At 42.9% G+C, this 15,203-nt stretch overlaps 1 protein-coding gene across 1 annotated transcript in view; it reads left to right on the forward strand.

The window, feature by feature from the left end:
• LOC118311518 (probable G-protein coupled receptor 158) overlaps positions 1-15,203 on the forward strand; it is a 52,965-nt gene that overhangs the window by 17,448 nt on the left and 20,314 nt on the right. Inside the window, exons 3-5 of the mRNA XM_035635461.2 lie at positions 4,671-4,773; positions 7,008-7,219; positions 8,831-8,899. Of these exons, the coding sequence (XP_035491354.1) occupies positions 4,671-4,773; positions 7,008-7,219; positions 8,831-8,899 (384 nt within the window). The remainder of the gene's footprint in view (positions 1-4,670; positions 4,774-7,007; positions 7,220-8,830; positions 8,900-15,203) is intronic.

Genomic DNA, 15,203 nt, shown 5'->3' on the forward strand with positions numbered 1-15,203 from the left:
TGTTTTATTTCTAAATAATAATAAATTAACATGAAAATATGATGCCTGAATGTCGTTCAAGGCTTGGTAGATACGTAAATAGGCATTTATTGGGTATGTTTACTGTAATGTATCGGATCAGATTTTACTTCTTATTTATTCTGATATCCGATCCAGGCATTTTGGCCAATATTGCCCCGATACGGATATGGAATATCGGATCGGGCCATCCCTAGCACAAACTAGTGATCGCATAGGGCTCAACAAAAGACAGGGATGAAAGGGAAACAAAACGGCAATTAGACTCATTTACAAACTTTTTCAATCAATTAAATTATCACAAACGGATTAAGCGCTTTGTTAAAGTATTTCAGGCCATCACTTACCCTTGAAAATTGCACTTTATGCAAAGGATCAGGTCTCAGCTCTGTAATAAAACATCCCCATCCCGGCTGCCCCTCTTTTTTAAAAAAAAAGATAAGTCTGTGCATGATTGACAGGGCAACCTTGAACCCCGTTAGCCAAGTGGAAATTAAACGTCCCCCGCTGCATTCAAAGTAAGGTGCAATTATAATACACTCTCTGAAATCCAGCCTGCGGTCTGATGAAGGTGATCCATCAAACTGAGACGACTCAAACGATCGTTTCACGGCCCCCTTCATGAGGGGCATGCCGCACGGGTGTTGTTGTAAAAAAAAAAAAAAGCACCACTGGTGATAGATGACATGCGGAGCGGCGTTCGTGAGGCACTTCAGCGCGGCGACATTAATCCAGTTGTGTGTGACGCTCATGCTTCCTGGGCTCTGTACTTGAACTTGGTCAGAGAAATGTATCTAGGTTGGTTAAAATAAACGGAGCCCAATAAAGGCCAGAAATAAGCATCGAGTTGTATTGTATTGTACAAAAAATTGGATCATTGCATTTTCATTTAATTCTTTAGTCAAAAAAAGACATACATTTGTGGAAAATTATAATGCTATTGTGGAATTACATTTTCATTTTCACATTTACACTATCATTTGAATTAAGTCCCCTTTAGGCTTCCGTGAAAAAGCTCAAATCAGTGTCTTATACTCACAGGTATGACCAGAGAGACACAAAAATTGACACACAAACAGATTTGCTCCAGTTGTAGAGCTGTGTTTTTATCCACACTGGGTTGTTTTTGATGCTTTTATGTTTACATACAAATATGCATGATATAACTTGTGTCTGACCTTTGATGAGAGCCAGGCTAGGTCTTCCCTTGGCTTCTGCTCTTTATGCTAAGCTAAGCTAATAGCCAGTTGCTCTAGTGTCAGACATGGAAGCCGTATCGGTTTTTCTCATCCAACTCTCCCAAAATATGGACTTATTCCCCAAATATGCATTGTATTGTCAGTGATTCATGAAGTATGAATATAGCCCCCGTGTTCTTCGCCGCAGCCGTCCCAGAGGAGATATACAGTTTTTACTGTAAGCATGCAATTTAATGCACTATTTATGTTCATTTCAAATTTATTACAGCCGTATTTTAGTGTATTTTTTTTCATGCACACGAGTGTGTCCACACTGGCGCCGGCGTGCGCGAGTCACTCCGTGTGTTTTCAACTCCAGATGGTCCGTAAACCCACGTCGCTCCCGCAGTTATTGATGCGAGCTGGATTTATGCAGATGCCCTTAAATTCTGCAAACAACCCCTTAATTCTTAATTTAGATATTAATTACTTTCCCTGTTACTCGGCAAAGCCCCGTGATTTCCCCCGACACAGGGGTTTGTTTATAACCGGGGCGTCTGCTGCTTCCCCGCTGCAGAGGAGCATGTAGAGAGCATGCGAGACTCAATAACATGATTGAAACAAGTTTATTAACTGGGACCGAACTCGGCGGCAAACCGTCAGTCGGCCGGGAAAACACGGAGGAACTGTTTTTGATTCTGGTTTGTGGTGTCTGTGTTAACTACTGGGACCATGGATGGTATTTCAAATACTTTAAATTCAGTCATGGATGGATTTTTTTGCATTATGAACCAATACCACTATGAGGTGCGAGGAACGAGTAATTTCCTACAAAATGCTAATATTAGGAATCTCTTGTATTGATAGTTTGGATATTTATTCAGGAGGCACACTGAAGCATGTGGAGCCAAGTATGTTTACCTGATATCTCACCTTGTTGATTGATGAAAATGAAAAAGGAGATTGTGGAATCTGACCCCAGAGCTGCAGGATCCAAACCCGTCATTATTATTATTACTATTATTATTATTAATAACATCATTGTATTTATAAATGTCAGTTTTCACTAATTATAAGTATCAGTCTGGTAGAAATTAAAGCAACTGTTATACAACCCCCCTATCCCCCGATATGTTTACAGTACATGTCACTAACCCTATTTGTGTTTTCTATCTCTCCTAGTGTATCTCTGACCCCAGAGCTGCAGGACCCAAACCCGTCATTATTATTGTTATTATTATTATTATTAATGTTAATATCATCACTAATAATAACAACAACATAATTGTATTTTTTAATTATAAGTATCAGTCTGGTAGAGATTAAAGCGGTGGTTGTACAACTGTCCTCTCTCTCTCTCTTCTCTCCTACTGTCTCTCCTCCCACCCTCTTTCTGCCCACTTCTCCTCTCTTCCCCATTTGTCTCCTCACCCCAACCGGTTGAGACAGATGACCGCCCACCACTGAGTCTGGTTCTGTCAGAGATTTCTTCCTGCTAAAAGGGAGTTTTTTCTCTCCACCGTCGCCTAGTGCTTTGCTCATTGTGGGATATATTGGGTTTTCCCTGTAACATTGTAATATTGACCTCACTATGTAAAGTGCCTTGAGACAATGTATGTTGTGATATGGCGCTATACAAATAAAATTGAATTGAATTGAATTGGAATGTGACGCCAAATGCCAAGTTTGCAGGGGACGGAACCTTGCAGATAAACACGTTCCAATCGCATTAGAGAGGATAGTGTGGTGTATGGAGATGATGATGATGATGATACTATATTGTCAGACAAAGTCCGACAGCAGCTCCCTTTGCAACAAACTGCTGACTATGAAAATAATGTATTTTTTAAACGCAACTGTTCACTCATTCAACATGACCCTTCACTGCAAATGAGCAATTTCAAACTCATTTTTTTGTCTAATGGGGAAAAATAATCTCGTCATGATGCAAAAATCTCGGTTTTTGCATCATGCGATGTTCAGATGTTTGAATTTTGAAGATATTCCAGCTAATATTGAGCCAATTTAAACCAGTAACGAGCAACAAGATTGTTTTCCTTATTTTAAGAGCAACTTGCACAACTTAGTTATCATCTTATGAAAGGACATCACTTTGAGTTTGTTTGTCTATTTTTATCCATTGCAAATGACTCCTGAGTTCTTTCAGACTGCTGTCTGCTGCTTCACATTTCACATATTAGGAGAACGGTGGTCTGGTCTATTTTGCTGCTAAAAAAGTTTTCATTTTCTCACATGCATTTATTGGAGAAGCTCTAACTCAATTGGAAATTGCCTCGCAGTCGGTTAATGGATCTGGAATCTTTTGTCTGTGTGACAATGAAGAAAGTGGTATTGGGTTAGATGATGGATAGTACTCAATGTTTTAATAGAACATGTATGTCAAATTTATAAATATTCATGTCTTATTATGAAACAAGGTTTCTTGCTATTAAAGTTATGAGTCACTGAGTCAGTTCAATCAAGAGACGAAATTGTCATTTTGCCCTGTTTTGTTTGTTTGTTTACTGATTATCAATCTTAGATTGAGTTGTACTTTTTTCTTTGGGTTGCTCAGTAGCTCACCAGGTAGAGCTGGTGCACAAAATACTGAGGCTTGAGCCCAGGATCGACTAAACTCCGTCACAACAATAAAGCCAAGAATGCCCCAAAACTATCCGGAAACAAAAGAATAGATACATTGTGAATTCGTAATATCAATTTCAAGTTCATTTGTGTTTAATACGTGAGTTTTAATTGCTTATGGTTTTTCAAGCGGCTAGAATTTGTTTGTGAGTTTTAAGAATTCTACTCATGGAAGAATGTGTTTCTTTGCTTGGTTCAGGACAATTTGATTAAATTTAAGAACATTTGTCCTGATTTATAGTAGGGCTGTATTTGTCGTGTTGAAGGATGTTACAAAAATGACTCCCCACCCCTGCTTCAAATGAAAGATGTTGCTGATTCATTTCCCTCCATCATCAATTGATTCATCAATTCAGCTTTAAATGCAGTGTCTGTGTTACTTTTCCAGTATAATATTACTTGGTATTCTCACCGTGAATGCCCGCTGCTGTTGGCCAGCTAAATAAGCTTAAGACAATTAAAAAAAAAAAAATCCTTGTGAATGTGTTACAGTGAACAGCGAAAGCTAATTACCCGACAACATTTCGGACGTCAGATGTTGCCCTTGCCGTGTCCTGTAATATTTTATTCTGATGTATTATCAATTGACTCCCACTTGAAGCCGAGAGCTGCGTTGGCTGAGTCACCGTGTCGGTTGATCGCCCCCCTCCATCCTGTTGTTCAGCGTTCATGTCAATTCCTCCACAGATTTCTCTCACATTTTGCCTCCAAGCAACTGTGATATTTTTGTTGACGATAACCAAAAATAGGTGATGACAGATTTTTTTTCTTCTTCTCCTTTTTTAAAAATGAATTATCCACTTGTGTGTCTTCTTCCCCTCTTTCTCCCAGTGCACGCCCATCGTCGGCCACGGATTTGTCCTGGACAAATACAAGTGCCAGTGCAGGAGCGGATTCTACCACCCGCGCCGAGTGGCCCTCAACGGCTTTAAAAGTAGGTTACAAATCCCTGTGTGACATGAAAAGACATCTCGCAGCCCGAGCTGTTAGATGAAAACTTTGAATCTTTCAAACGCAAGCTTCTTTTTTCTTTTCTTTTTTCCAGTTTTCAGTTCAGCCACACAATTTGTTTGAATTTCTTGTCAAGGACATCCTGGGGCTTGTGGGGTTATGAAGCCTAAAGCTTCAGTCAAAGGATATTGACTGTTCTTAGTTTGTCTCTCTTACAGGTGGAATCAGAATCACAGAGCTTTTAAAAACATTGATACATTTGAACAGGTTTAGTCTCATATCAAATATTTAAATGGAACCTATAACGCCACAAAATAATCTTTTTAGCTGAGAGCAGTTCTGTCAGCGGTGCACTAGTGAGCAGGGCATACTACTGTGTCCAGCTGAAACACAAGTTCAAATCCATTAATATACTCCTCTTGTGTTTTTGGTTGTGTAAAGAAGCACATCGCTTCAAGCCGCGATCAGCGATTGGCTGATTGATGTCGTGTGTCCATCTGAACTCACTCGTATATTTGCATTATTCCTTAATGTCCTTCAGTTTAGACAGTCTCAGTGAGTAATTCGGACCTTTTCTCTACTGAATTTCATTCTTTCACCCTTATACATGTCAAGTATCACTTCACCTCCCATAGGTTCGTTCCTTGGATTTGAACGCACGGATCCTGACACCTTCACCGAAAGCACTGCGGTGTCCTCGGGCAGAACTCTTGGCGCTGATGAGGGAGATAATTTAGGCGACTGCGGTTGTTTTCATCCCTGACTCCAACAATACAGCACCCGGCGGGGGTGGGGGGTGGGGGGGGGGGTTTGATATGCTCAGCCGGAGCTTTATTGTGATGCACCGTGATGAGGCCCCGTAGTGAAACCGGCCCAGTCGGTGAAGAGGCTCATCTTCACAGACCCCGTTGTTAAAAAATCATTGCAGCTCAGATTGGGTCGCAGCATCGCTGGCGACTGGCGAACTCATGATCCCCTTCTCCTGGAACCTGTCCTCATGCAACCCCCCCCCCCCCGAAAACAGACCAGACAAGGAAACACATTTTCTATTGTTCCTTAGCAACCGGCCAAAAGGACAGATATCAAACACATGACACATGACATTTCACTTGAATGTCTCAATGTACATTTTGCCTGGATGGATGGATAGATGGATAGATGTGGATAGATAGTTGAATAGATAGATAGATGGATAGATGGATGGATAGATGGATAGATGGATGGATAGATGGATAGATGGATGGATGGATGGATAGATGGATAGATAGACGGATAGATGGATGGATAGATGGATAGATGATGGATGGATGGATAGATAGATAGATAGATAGATAGATAGATAGATGGATGGATGGATGGATGGATGGATGGATGGATGGATGGATAGATAGATAGATAGATAGATAGATAGATAGATAGATAGATAGATAGATAGATAGATAGATAGATAGATATTCCTCTGAAGTCACTGGGATTTACAGCAAAAAGTGAGAGGGGGGATTATGAGTCATTTTGTTGGAAAAGACAAAAAAACCAACCATTACTCCAGTACTTGCTTTTTTCTCTTGCTCTACAGAGCCAATCAAACGCAGTGTTTTCATGCTGTATGAGGTCTGGCACAAAGCATCATTGATTCCAAATCCTGCTACAGCGAACACGTCGTGGAATGAAGAAATTATATTTCTGGCATTGTCTGTTTCTTTACATGAAATAAGAATTCATTTCAGGTTGTCAAAAGTGCGTCTTTAAGAAAGACAGTCAATGCTAAATGCAAACACTTTTAAGTGGCATGTTGGGGAAAAGAGATTTGATAAGTCGCATGCTGCTGCAGCTGCAGCTACACACACACTGATGATGAAGTGAGCGGTGTCACGTATTTATCCCCCTTTCCCTGATTATTCCCTCATCTGCTTAATTAAAGGCTGTATTTTTTTGTAATTATCACCCGAGGCTTTATGATTTATCGGTTTGATGTTTTTTACCCCCTCAAAAATTGATTTACTGAGCACTTAATAGCCTGCATGTGTGACAGTTAAACACAAATTAATCACAGCGATAATCCTCGAAAACACTACAGTATATCCCTTCTGTGCTCTGATTCGCCACGAGATACGGAGTCTTTAAAAATGGCTTTCTTTCGTCGTACCTTAACACAAGTGAATGCGTCCACACAGTTGCATATCCGATCATCATCTGAAGTGCTCTCGCGCCCTCCAGGTAAGGAGCAGGCCTCTCACAGGGACGAGGCCTCCGACGTGTCCAGCAAGTGCCTGCCGTGCCGCAAGGGCTGCCCCTACTGCCTGGACGACACGCCCTGCCTGGTGCTGGAGGACGGCGCTCTGCGGCTCGCCGTCGCCTCCTTCCAGGGTCTGTGCATGGTGCTGGACCTGGCCTGCATGGTGGTGGTCTACCACTTCAGGAGGGCCAAGGTGAGGCTAGGGGTCAGGGGGTCACCGTGTACGAGCGCAGGACACAGGGGTGGAGGAGTAGTGCTGGGCCTGTGGGAACAATTACAAAAGCGTTTTTCAGACAATGTCCAGAAAAATGGGTCCGGACATTTTCTCAGCAGTTCGCCCTTCGCATATGACGAACGCAGCAAGAGATTGTCCAAGTCAGACGTGTTCACGCCAACAGGAACATTTCTGGATCGTTCCGTTGCGTCTCGGTAGATTATAGCACGAGGCAGGACATGGCGATAATTCCACTGTCATTTTACGAAAATTTGACCAGGGCTGGCAGGAATGATTTTTTTTAAACCTTGACAGACATTCACGTCTGACAGCAGCCACATGAGATCGAAGGCGATTAAGTGGCGCTATACTCCGGCGCCCCCCCTCCCCTGGATGTGTGTGTTTTTTCTGATGGTGTGATCGCGTCGGACTCGGACCAACTTCTGCTGCATTCTTCAACAAACTTGTCATAATAAGTCATGATGAGAACTGTGAGGTCCAACATTTTTGGAGCTCGAACCTATATACAAAGCAGAAAAAGTCACATCTCCGCCTTCGATGCCCTAAAGTTAGCTGATTCTTTTCAAAACCTGTCTCTCAAGAGTGTCCCTCTTGATGGAAGGGCCAAACCCAGAGTGCTCTGTGGATTACCCAGCTATAACTGTAAATGTCACAACAGCCAGCATGCCACTTATGAATGGAAAGAAAAAGGGCCTTTTCATAAAATCACACTGCCAAAAGTCCGTATGGAAACAATGCCTTCAGACTGAGCACAGCAAATGGAAGTGCACTTTGATAATTGCTCCAGATTAAGCAAATCTGTTTCATTCAGGTTTTGTCCTTTATACGCCTCTGTGAGTTTGACACTGCGCTTGATTTCGGCGTGTCACTCGAAGAAATAAAAAGTATTCTTTGACCATTGTACAGAGGACACCTTGATTTATTCGAGCCAAGTAAAAGACAATCCAATCCCCGTCGCTGTCCTTTGTTTCATCTCTTGATTATCATCTACCACAGTGATTTACCTGAGCCCTCTCCGAAGCCTCCTCGTAGATTCACAGCAAAAGCCGTTGCATAACACACGCTCACGCAGATGGAATAAAAGTGAAATTAAAAAAAAATGAGATCCTTGCGGTGTGTAGGATAATTCCAACCAGTCCTCCGGCAAAGTTGACTCGAATCTTTTCTCGTGCGCTATTTATATAGATCCGCGCCGCTGCCTCAGAATCTCCCACGTAGTCTTTGTTCACGAGAAATGTCCCCGGGGCCTTTGGAATCTACATAAGAGACAAAAAAAAAGATAAAAATCTTCTAGGACGAAATGCGGCTAATTAATTCCAACACAGGAAAAGTGCCGTCATCTCCCATAATATTTTCTTTTTGTGGTGGTAAAATATACTGTGTATTAAAAATCCTCTTTGTGCTTGTTTGGAGAGGAGGCACGAATTTGCAAGTGTCAACAAGCGCCATGTGTTCCATTACAAACCATGAATAAAATACCCTCTCCCTGTCACTGATTGACTGATTGATTGATTGATTGAATATTGAATGAATTAATTGATCAATTCATTTCTCTGTCCTCATCAACAGAGCGTCCGCACATCTGGTCTCATTCTGCTGGAAGCCATCTTGTTCGGGGCTTTGCTGCTCTACTTCCCAGTAAGTCTCTGTCCCGATATCACATCTTGCAAGATCCCGCGCTTCACTCTGTTGAGTCTGTTTGTTCCTGAAGTTTGGGGATTTTTTTCTTGTTAAAGTTACAATTCTTGAGATTTTACTTCCCGTGATCGACCAATGTACAACTACGGATGGCCCGATCCCCATATTCCATATGGGTATCGGGACAATATTGGCCAAAATGACTGGATCGGATATCGGAAGAAATAAGAGGTAAAATCAGATCCGATACATTACAATAAACAAACCAAATATATGCCTATTTACGTATCTACTAAGCCTTGAACGTCATTCCGGCATCATAATTTCATGTTCATTTATTATTATTTAATAAACAGTTTAGAGTTCGATTAGTCTTTCGCTTGTTTGAACGGTGCTGAAATAAAGACATTCTGCCAAAAGTCCTGTGAGAAATACAACAGCAGTATTCCATAACTCGGTCATGTTGCTGTTGTCTTCCTTTAGGGGAGTTGATTATTTGTTTCGCAGTTGAGATGGCTAGGTTAAGCAAAGTGCATCCTGAACAATGCATTATAAACATATTGGGGAAAAGATTGTTTCAGATTAGTATCGGATCGATATCTGCAGATACTCAAGGTTGCAGGATCGGCATCGGATCGGAGACCAAAAAAATGTGGTATCGTCCCAGCCCTATAGACAACAAACAGTATTCGCGTATGAGAGGTCGTTGCATCTCAAACGGTCCTTGTTGAAGAGTGAGGTTTCTAGTCAAACGAAGTGTCTCTTGTTTTAGTCTTGAACAAGTGTCCATCCTCGATCTCTCACCGAGGGGCCGAGGCTGCACGTTCCATCATTATCAGATCTGAAGAAGGACCTTGTGTATATGATTACATATCAATTCGTATATGAACATATCAAATGTTGGACTCCCACCTGACATTTTTCTTATTTCTGGGCGTTACGGCAGATGATTTGATGATCCTCTCTCCCTCCACAAGCTGCGCTAACCTAGGTCTGACCCCCTAGGACCGATTTGTATTCAATGTCTGTAGAGATATGCTGTTATGTATTGTGTCCATATAGTGAGCATGATAGTGTCCCCCTGTCCTGGCAGTAAGCGTTTTCCTAGATTACTTTCCATTTGTAGTTTAATTTCATCCACACCGTTTCAAGACGAGAGGGGAGTGAGGTAATGTACTATCCTCTCTATATCGCCACAATCACTTTCCATTTATTTTCTGTATCATTATCTGAGCTCAGTGTAACATCTCCGGACAGAGTTTCTGTCGTATAGATTTGAGTTTGAGAACTGCTGCTGGAAACCCACAAAATCATTCAGGTCAGAATGACTTTCAAGCTCGTTAAATCTCTTTCCCTGTTACGCTCAACAATTTGGCCCAAATAACTGACATCATGACCTTTCCCACTCCAGAGTTAATACGCGGTTCTACCGTTATGGGCACAAAGGCAACAACGTCTTTGCTGTTTCAGATGAAAAATTTATAGTTAGCAATGTAGCAAGATGTGATGGAAAAGTCGTGCGGGGTCACTTCACTTCTGTCCCAATTCACCTAATGTCCCAAACTCACTGATGAGCTTAAATGAACGTGGCACTGAGTTACCTGCATTTCAGAATGAACCACTTCTTCAGCCGTAAGACGAGAAGGAATCAAGGCGTCAGTGGCCAAAGGCCGGTTGGACGGGCCAATCGGTGGACTGATGAGCTGCTTTAACAAAATCTCTGCCAATTTATTAAGAACACTGATGAGAGAACATTCAAATTTGTCAAACAATTTGCTATGTTCATTGTCGGGACTTTAAATATTGGCACCAGTGTTCCTTGTCGGATACCAAGTGTGACTGAGGCCCTTTCTCCTCCGGAGGCACTTTTACTGTGGGCTGAAAAAAAACTGGGTCCACCCACCTCTTCTCGAATCAGAGCCTTGTCACACTTGAAAATATTAAATTGTTTTTAACATTTCACTTAGGTTTCATGATGTGAGCTATAAGAGTCCCATCGTTTCCCATAATTGGTTTTATAAATGTCTCCTGTTAACTCTTCTCCTTTACTTCTTCTCGCGTTCTTTTAACACAACTCAGGCGCAACACAAACAGATACGATGAAAAAATGTCACCATATGGGACAAACAACGCGTTACTGTACATAAGGGACTCCCTCGCCTGCTTCGCCCTTGATCCAAGAGCTGCGACGGAACTGGTTAATGTTTGTCCAGCGTTCATGACAGGGACATTGATTTAATATCATTTGACTCACCTGCAGGCAGTCCACATTGTTAGTAGCCAAAAGCAGATGGGACCCATTTTAATAGGTCACCTTTTCATAAACACATTTTTCCCCCATCTGTTGTCACCAGCGAGTCTGAAGCAGGCTCTTCTCAGCCTCTCTCATTCATGGGACCTGGTATTAAAACAGCACTTAGTACAAGTAAACAATGTTCATTCCATAATTATTTTTCCAATACCTAATTAATTTATGCTCATGGTATTTTATTAGCCTTTCTTGTCTGGATAATTGGAAGAAGATGCCCCCCCCCCCCCCCCCCCCCCCCCCCAGCATGAGCCAGACACCATTGTTTTTTTTTAATATATATCTGCAAACTGCTTTTGAATTTTCTCTCTTGCCCAGACTGGAGGATTCTCCACGGCCACATTTCCTTCTGCTTGGTATTGTTCACTTTAGTAATTTAGTAATCGATTACTAATCGATTAATCGATTAACTGTTGCAGCTCTATTAATAACATAATACTTTACTCCTGTATGTAAACAAGACAATAACCTGCCTACTAATTTTTCCTCTGTGGCTAGTTGTAGCACTGTACTTCTGATCATAGTCTGGACAATTAGAGAGAGTTGGATGCAGGAAGTAAAAGTTTGTGTGTGTGTGTGTGTGTCTTTGCCAGCCTTTGTGTTGTCTCTGCGTGTGGGCGGATGCCAGTGTGTGTGCGCCACACACGTGTCTACTCACAATTGCGCACAAAGCCCACAGTGCACCTGGAGTGCCGCGTCAGAAGCCCGCGTCAGAAGCCCCCGTCTTCAGCGGCGGAGCAGATGGAAGAAACCTGAGCGCCATGTTGCAGGGGAGATCTGATGTAACCGGGGGAATTCGATCCCTTCAAACGCCGGCGGAGACCGCCAACAGTGAGCCACTGCTCTCCACGAACGCGCACAGTCGGATGGCTGGAAGTTAGCCATGTTGAAAAAGGGGATAAAAAAAAATGTATTTCAAAACATTGAGCTTCAGAGCATTCGACCGACTCTTGGGATAAATGTTTTGTTCTTATTCGAAAGAGATTTGCATCAGAAACGAAAGTCTGTTGCTGCGGCAGATATATAGAGCAGGGCTGCGGATTATCCTTCTGTGAACACACCTTGTGTTTATTTCTGCTGCTGATGCTCAGAATGGATTTGGTTTTGCATCTGTCCATCCCCCCCCCCTCTCCCCCATTCACCCCAGAGAACAGCTCAAGTATCAAAAATAGCTCTCCAAAAATATTCTGCTACTATTATATGCTCACACACACACACACACACACACACTTGGAAACACTCTTGAGCCTCTTTTCCCTTTGCTCTGCGGCTCCTCTGCATTTTTTCTTTCTTCCTGCATTTCTTAGCACCTTTCCTGTCTGTCTCTAACCCCCCCCCCCACGCTGTCCTCCCATTAGCCCCTCTCTTTGTGTCCGTCTCCTCTCCTGCAGTCTTCACGCTGGCTGCTGCTGCCGCTGCCGTTTCCTTTCCGCGGCCACCACAAGCCTCCTCGGCGACTGCATGCTCGGTGCAGCTGCTCTTCTCTGGCGCTCTATGCATTTTTAAACACTCCATCAAGTTCTAGCACAACTTGTTTTAAAAATACATCTGCTGATTAATTGATGGAGGAGACACGGGAGGGGTTTGATGCGAACCTACCTTCTCTTCTGAGCGATACAAACATGTGGCCTTTTATTGTGCAGTCCCCCGTGACTTTGTGGTCCACATGGGCAGCGCTGCAGAGAGGGTGCGACGCCGTCTTTTCGGCGGCCCCGTCTCTGTGTATGTTGGTGTGTATGGAGGATGGATTATGAGTGTGCCTGAGTGGATTTATGGCTTCACATTTCCCCCTCATTTGCGTGCATGGGCGCATTTGTGCCTGGATGTGCACTTCTGCGTTCATGTCTGAGAAACATCGTGGCCTACTTATACCTCTTACTTGCAGAGGTGATTTATTATTTTGGTCTGGATGTTCGCTCAGGGGCCAAATAGATGAAGGAGTCAGGCAAATTTGCTAATCCTATAGCCACGGGATAGCGCGGAAGTGAGATGTGAGAGGCAGGAGGACTAAAGGAGGATAGACGCCGAAACAGAGAATGTTTTTGAAGGCTCCCAAAAAACGAAAAAAAAGTCGGGTGCACTGTCGCACTCCTACGGGTCGCCTACATTTGATCCTGTCTCTTTGTCTCTCTCCATCTGTGAGCTACACTATCATTTGATTCAACACTTTGAGTTGCAATCTTCTGGTTCAAGTTGCTTCGCGGGAACACGGAGGAAGAATACAAACAAATTGGCGCATTGTGTCAAATGGAACTGTTGATGCAGTTAGCACATTGGTCTCATCATCACGGAGTTGGTGAAAAACAGAGTTTTGCTAAACAATTGGCATAAATATTGGACCTGCGTTAGACAGGTGGCCAGAAACACTGCTGCACATTGAGCCCCGTGCCTGCTTGACATGTCAGTGACCCCCCCGAACGCTAACGCATCATATTAACTGAAAGATGCGCCGGGCAACCTTCGTGGCCCCCGGGCGGTTCCAGGTGGTCTCGCTGTTTGGCCGCTGTCGTAAGGACGCAGCAGGAGCTCTCACCTCCGAGCAACCTGAGGAAGTTGTCCACGCCACTTTGGAGATGACGGAGGATAAGAAACGAGTATGTTCACTGAAGCTCCTCCTTCGTTTTCTGGCCCCACTGCGATTATTTGAGATGGATTCATTTCGACTGCAGTGGCTCTGACTGAACTTCATTTGTGAGCCTCGGGGCCCTGACGTCATTGTTTTTAACGCTGTCTGCCACGCAGTCACTGCAATGTTGAAAATGAGTCCCTTTTTTTTTTTTTTTAATATGCAGGGGATTAACTTTTGGTTCCCTTTTTAAAATGGATCCACAAAATGAATCTCTTATTTCGTTCAACACGTACCTCCCTGTCTTCCACGTACCAACTAATTCATCAGACCCGGCGCTGCGCCGGCGACTCAAAGCCAGTGGCGGAGCACTAAAAAGTAACTGCCATAATTCCTGTTCGTGAAAAAATGGACCTGGCTCCCCGCTCTCTCATGACCAGCATACCAATGACAGACTTTGGCTGTGCGAGGTTTTGATGAGGATGGCGGATGGGAGGAAAGTGGTGCTGCTGCCGATGCTGCTGCCACCGCCGTGCTTTGACTCCGTGTGTGTCACGGTCTAAATCAGGAGGGGCTGCACGGCAGAGCTGAACCGAGAGAGGACAGACTGAAGGCTGGGAACAGATATACATCCTGCCGGCTTTGAGGCTGTATTCGATTACAGGACAAACATGGCAGAGTGATGATGAAAAGCAAGTAACAAGTTGAAGATTAGTTCACTGCTCATGTCCCTGTGATGTTTTCTGTTTTTTCAAAGCGTTCTTCAACGTGCGTCATCTCCAGACTCTAGTTTACGTGTGTAACTCATCGAGTGGCTTTGCACCAGACTCTTAACACGGATACTTTTTTAACACATTAATTTGGATTTAAAAAAAATTTTTTTTTGAATTTATTCAGTCACAATCATAAAAACAATAACTTTAAACATATCACAATGTGAGCTCAAACAGTAAATAGTGACTGAACAGGCTTAGGATGAAGCACAAGCTTATATATGTCTATTCTATTTTCTTATCCATTTTATCTAACCACATTTATCACCCCTCAAAAATAGCATTACAAACCATTTTCTTGAAAACAAAAAGAGAGTTGCACATTTTTTAATTTAAATTTGCATTGTTCCATACTTTAACCCCCACAGTAGAAATACATCTCATTTTAAAATTTGGACACAGTCTGGAAGTGACTTGGAATTTGCCCTCAACATTATCTGTATCATTTTATAGTAAAATGAATTAATTTCATTACTCTGGAACTTATAAACAGTGGATTTTAGCACATTGCACAGCCAGTCTCTCACAGCCTCTGGCTCTGAGCTCTGCTGCTCTTCCAAAAAGGAAAAGAGGTTACAGGTGCTGTTGTTTCATAAGATGAATTGCTCCGTCTCCTAAATGCCAAGACGTCGTAAGAGCACGGATAAATCACTGAGT

The sequence above is a fragment of the Scophthalmus maximus genome, chromosome 5 (assembly GCF_022379125.1).
Source record: "Scophthalmus maximus strain ysfricsl-2021 chromosome 5, ASM2237912v1, whole genome shotgun sequence".
NCBI classification, from domain to species: domain Eukaryota; kingdom Metazoa; phylum Chordata; class Actinopteri; order Pleuronectiformes; family Scophthalmidae; genus Scophthalmus; species Scophthalmus maximus.